At 41.1% G+C, this 5,095-nt stretch overlaps 1 protein-coding gene across 1 annotated transcript; it reads left to right on the top strand.

Moving 5' to 3' along the window:
- Positions 1 to 403: 403 nt before the first annotated feature.
- On the top strand, positions 404 to 4,843 carry TMEM18 (transmembrane protein 18). The gene is made up of 5 exons (XM_015859348.2): positions 404 to 537; positions 650 to 770; positions 1,834 to 1,888; positions 4,034 to 4,127; positions 4,206 to 4,843. Exons 1-5 carry the CDS (start codon positions 490 to 492, stop codon positions 4,293 to 4,295), a joined length of 408 nt encoding a protein of 135 aa, XP_015714834.1. The 5' UTR covers positions 404 to 489; the 3' UTR covers positions 4,296 to 4,843.
- Positions 4,844 to 5,095: the final 252 nt, after the last annotated feature.

Genomic DNA, 5,095 nt, shown 5'->3' with positions numbered 1-5,095 from the left:
TTATCAAATGACAAAGTCAATTCTTCTGGCTGTTTCCCTATATAAAACATGTGATTTTTTTCACCTAAAGCAAAAGAGAGAAACATCTCTAGTGTCAACTACCTGACACTACATTGCTGATGTGTGACAGTAAAAAGAGACTAGCTCACAGCATCAGCCTGTATTTGGTTATGCAGCAGAGTGAGAATAGCATTAGATGTATTTACTTCAGACTGAAACGCTAATCACTTGAAGCACTGTTTCTGAGAACTACCACCTCACACACAGAGCCAGAAGAGGCAGTGCCTGATGCAGGCTGCCTGTCTGAGAAGATACCTGAGCTCAGAGCAGCCACTTGACTCAGAGCAGCCACCTTTGTACTTCTCATGTCTAAAGGCGGACCGGCCATTTTCCAACCCCATGACACACACCCCGTCGTGAGGCAGGGATTCAACAGTTGCAGGCTCTCGCGAGGCTTCGGCCGTGCTGAGGAGGAGTGCCGCCGTCGCCATGGAGCAGCCGCTGCACGGCCCGCCGGGGCTGTCCACCATCCTGGCGGTGAGGAAACGTCTGCGGGAGGGAAAGGGAGAAAGCACCGAGCTCTGTGTGTACGGGAGCCTTGCTTTGCCGTCTCTCGTAGTTGCTGTATCTCCTTTCTCTTTCCCCACAGAAGACGGACTGGGCCGAGCCGTGGCTGCTGGGGCTGGCGTGTTTCCACGTCCTGTGTTTCCTCCTGACCTGCTTCTCTTTCCAACACTACCGGGTGCAAATAGGGCACTTTCTGTGCATGGGTGAGTAGTGCATCCGTGAACTCCTTCCTCTTTATGTGATAAATGTCATCGGTGTTGTTTGCTTTTACTGTATGTTAGGGATAGTTTTCTCGTTTAGTTGTGTAATGATCTTTGCAACTGATAAAGCGAGTAGGAAGTATTTCTCTTGTGGCCATGTGTGTGTCTGTAGGTAATGTATTTAACAGTTTCAGAGCAGCTCTAAGCTATAGATACTTAGTTTACAAGACTGTATGAAGCAGAGGCTTGAAACTGGGAGGGATAGGTGAAGTGTAGATATGGCTCGTGGATGGTTAGTGCTGTGTGTTACACTGCAGCCCAGGAAACTTGTTACACTGGAGCAGACAAGAAATTGAAAAACAGAAGCATTTTCCTGCTTGTTTTCAGGTAAGGGTGACAGGAAACTGGAACAGATTGCCCAGTGAGGGTGCAGAATCTCATTCTATGGAGATATTCAAGACCCATCTGGACACCTACCTGTGTGACCTACTGTAGGGTACCTGCTTTAGCAGGGAGGGGTTGGACTTGGTGATTTCTTCAGGTTCTTTCCAACCCCTGTGATACTTTGGAATCTGAATTCCATTCCAGCTTTGACATTTCTTTTTACAGGTATAACTTAGAAGCAGTCACAGCAAAGATTGTTGGAATTATTATTTAATTACATAGAATTATTTAGAGTTAGGGTACTGGTTAGGCTGCGGTTGGACTTGATGATCTTCAAGGTCTATGCCCAGTTAACTAAGATTTTGCACTGTGTTTGGTTTGGGTTTTTTTTTTTTTGGTCTGTAATGTATAGGGTTTTTTTTTTTCTCTCTTACTACTTATTAGTAACTATGTGGGATATTAATTCAGATCTGCTTTTATTCAGTTAAGTAGTGAATGTAGTTTTATCTTCTACACATGAAATTGTAGTGTATGATATACATCTTGTGTATAATATATATATATTTATATTATAATTAATTTATATATATATATATATATATATCATACACAAGGCAGAACTGATGGCAGATTGTTTTCAAAGAGACATTGAATCTAATACTTTGTTGTTTTTTTTGTACAGTGTGTTTAGTGTACTGTGCTGAATATATAAATGAAATAGCAGCCATGAACTGGAGGTAAGCGCTTTCAATTTCACATGTAAAAGCATGTTTTTTTCATATCATTCCCCAAAAAGCCTTTAATCTAAAAGAAAGCAACTTAGCATTAGAATGGGATAGCAGGGAGTCTGTTGCATGGATACAAAGCTTTTGAGAAAGCCAGAATGGTGCAGGTAAAAGAATCACAGAATTGTAGGGGTTGGAAGAAACCTCTAGAGGTCATCGAGTCCAACCCCCCTGCCAAAGCAGGTTCCCTACACCACGTCACACAGGTTGGCGTCCAGGTGGGTCTTGAATATCTCCAGAGAAGGAGACTCCACCACCTCCCTGGGCAGCCTGTTCCAGTGCTCCGTAACCCTCACTGTAAAGAAGTTCTTCTGCACATTCGTGTGGAACTTCCTATGCTGTACTTTCATCCCATTACCCCTAGTCCTATCCCCACGCACTACTGAAAGAGTCCAGCCTCACCACTATGGCTCCCACACCTCAGGTATTTATAAACCTGGATCAAGTCCCCTCTCAGCCTTCTTTTCTCAAGGCTAAACAGACCCAGTTCCCTAAGTCTCTCCTCGTAGAGGAGATGCTCCAGGCCCTTCACCATAAAAAGAACAGACAGGATTCGAGCTTTGGGTTTTTATCTTGGGTGGGTGGGTGGTGGTGGGTTGTTTTGTTTTTGGCAGCTGTTAAAGTTTAATAAGCTGAAGTTAAGAACTACTTCTCAAAAAAAAAAACTGGTGCTATCTTATATACTTATTTATTTATATAAAAGTCATTAAAATTTGCCCTTTTTCTAAACCTGTGTACAGGACTTCAGTCATAAGAACTGAAACTGTGTTCAGTCTTGGGCACCTCAGCACAGGAAAGACATGGAGGTACTGGAGCAGGTCCAGAGAAGGGCAATGAGGCTTGTGAAGGGCTTGGAGAATCAGCCCTATGAGGAGAGGCTGAGGAAACTGGGGCTGTTTAGTCTGGGGAAGAGGATGCTGAGGGGAGACCTTATTGCCCTCTTCCAGTACCTGAAAGCTGCTTATAGTGAGACTGGGGCAGGTCTCTTCTCACTAGTGACAAGTGACAAGACGAGGGGAAATGGCCTCAAGTTGCGCCAGGGCAAGTTTAGGTTGGATATTAGGAAGAACTTCTTTACAGTACAGTTAGGTACTGGAATAGGCTCCCCAGGGAGGTGGTTGAATCGCCATCCCTGGTTGTGTTTAAGAGCCGTTTGGATGTGGTGCTCAGGGATATGATTTAGTGGAGGGTTTTTAGAGTTAAGGTTCTGGTTAGGCTGCGGTTGGACTTGATGATTTTCAAGTTCTTTTCCATCCTGGGTAATTCTATGATTCTATAGTTTTTCCCAGTGTAACTGAATATTATAAGGTTAGCAATTAAGTTTAACTACAGAAAGTACTGTGAATCAGTGCTTCGCTTTCCTAAATTACAGCCTTACTATGTCTAGTAACCACTTGGTTACCACTTCTAATATGAATAACCAAAACAAATATGTAAAAAGTAGTTTAAAAGACTTCAGGATAAGCATGATTTCTGAGGCACAAATATGTCTGCCTGTTCATATAGTCACAGTATGTTATTTTATCTGTGGTTGTTACAGAATCACAGAATTATCAAGGTTGGAAAAGACCTAGAAGATCATCTAGTCCAACCATTACCAATACTTCTCAGCTAAATCATATTCCTCAACACCACATCCAAACGTTTCTTTAACACTCCCATGGTCGGTGACTCCACCACCTCCCTGGGCAGTGCATTCCAATGCCTGACTACTCTTTCCGAGATGTAATACTTCCTAATGTCCAGCCTGAATCTCCCCTGACGCAGCTTAAAATCATTCCCTCTAATTGTATCATCGATTACACGAGAGAAGAGGCCAACCCCCAGCTCACTACAACCTCACTTCAGGAAGTTATAGAGAGCAATAAAGTCTCCCCTGAGCCTCCTCTTCTCCAGGCTGAAACATGGGGTCTTGAGCCTTAACAAAATTTTATACAGTCTCTTTCTTCAAGTTTCATACAGGATAATGCTCGTGTACATTTGGGGATCCCAAAAAGCTGGATCGTCTGTATAATATCCACATTGAATAGTTATTCTGAAGGTATAATGTTCTGTGATTCATGCTGAGTGAAGATTTCTTTATTTTTCTTCTTTCAGGCTGTTTTCTAAATACCAGTACTTTGATTCAAGAGGAATGTTTATTTCACTTGTATTTTCAGCGCCTCTCCTGGTGAATACTATCATAATTGTGGTGCGTATTTATACTTCATAGGTTGGTCGTTAAATGTATATGGATGGATTTAATTGTAATGATTTACCTGTTTTTCAGGTCAACTGGGTTTACAGAACTTTAAATGTAATGACTGAACTGAAGACACTACAGAAGAGAATTAAAGCAGAAAAAGATAAAAAGAAGTGAAAGCATCTAATACTTTTTCATTTACAGTTTTCATAATACTTGTCCAGATAATCAGTCCTTCTACATGTTTATTCAGAAGCAGCAACTTTTTTGTCTGATATCTGTGACTTTACAACTTGTGACTATGGACAGTGAAGAAAGGAAATACCCATAGTACATCTGATCTTTATGAAATTGAGAAAACTGGGCTTACCAGCTCTTTGTATCCTTCAATACAAGCTAATTTTTCACCATGACCAAGTCTGTTAATAGCATTGAGAAAGAACCTTCCAGTTTCCATTTGCCTGTATCTTATTTTTTCACTCCCCATGAAAACTGTGTTGAATTGTATTTATCAAACATCCAGTCTTCTGTTAACTTACGCCACTGGGAGCCATGTTGTGAATTCAAGTTAATGGAAGAATTCAGAATACCTCAGGAATTCATGCTTCTGTGAAGCATTTCACTTCCTTATAAATCATGTTTCATACTTCCTTTATGTATTGTGTGTCAATGGATAGTTCTGATACGGCAGCATTTTATAAATAAAAATATCCACAGTATCTTGAGATTTTTTTTAATCTTTTTGTCTCATACAAGATTTTAGCAAATCAGTAATTTTTATTTTATTTGTGTGAATAATTCAAATCATGATTTTAATGCTGATACATTGTCTCATTCCAATATAGGAGTGAGAGGGATATAGGAGTGTGGGGAGGTTCTTTGATACATGTATACCCAGCGTGAGTTTAAGAAACAGCAGTTCAAATGTTGGTCCGACCAGATTATTACAAATCTTAATAGGGGAGATGGGGAGGGGG

The sequence above is a fragment of the Coturnix japonica genome, chromosome 3 (genome assembly GCF_001577835.2).
Source record: "Coturnix japonica isolate 7356 chromosome 3, Coturnix japonica 2.1, whole genome shotgun sequence".
Lineage (NCBI taxonomy): Eukaryota > Metazoa > Chordata > Aves > Galliformes > Phasianidae > Coturnix > Coturnix japonica.
Note: the sequence above shows the minus strand (reverse complement) of the source record. Positions and strands in the feature narration are given on the sequence as shown.

Bases quoted from the DNA above. Each gene is read 5' to 3' on its own strand.
- TMEM18 (XM_015859348.2), top strand. From the start codon at position 490: ATGGAGCAGCCGCTGCACGGCCCGCCGGGGCTGTCCACCATCCTGGCG. The intron at 538-649 runs GTGAGGAAACGT...CTTTCCCCACAG, and splicing joins GGCTGTCCACCATCCTGGCG to AAGACGGACTGGGCCGAGCC. The intron at 4,128-4,205 runs GTGCGTATTTAT...CCTGTTTTTCAG, and splicing joins TGAATACTATCATAATTGTG to GTCAACTGGGTTTACAGAAC.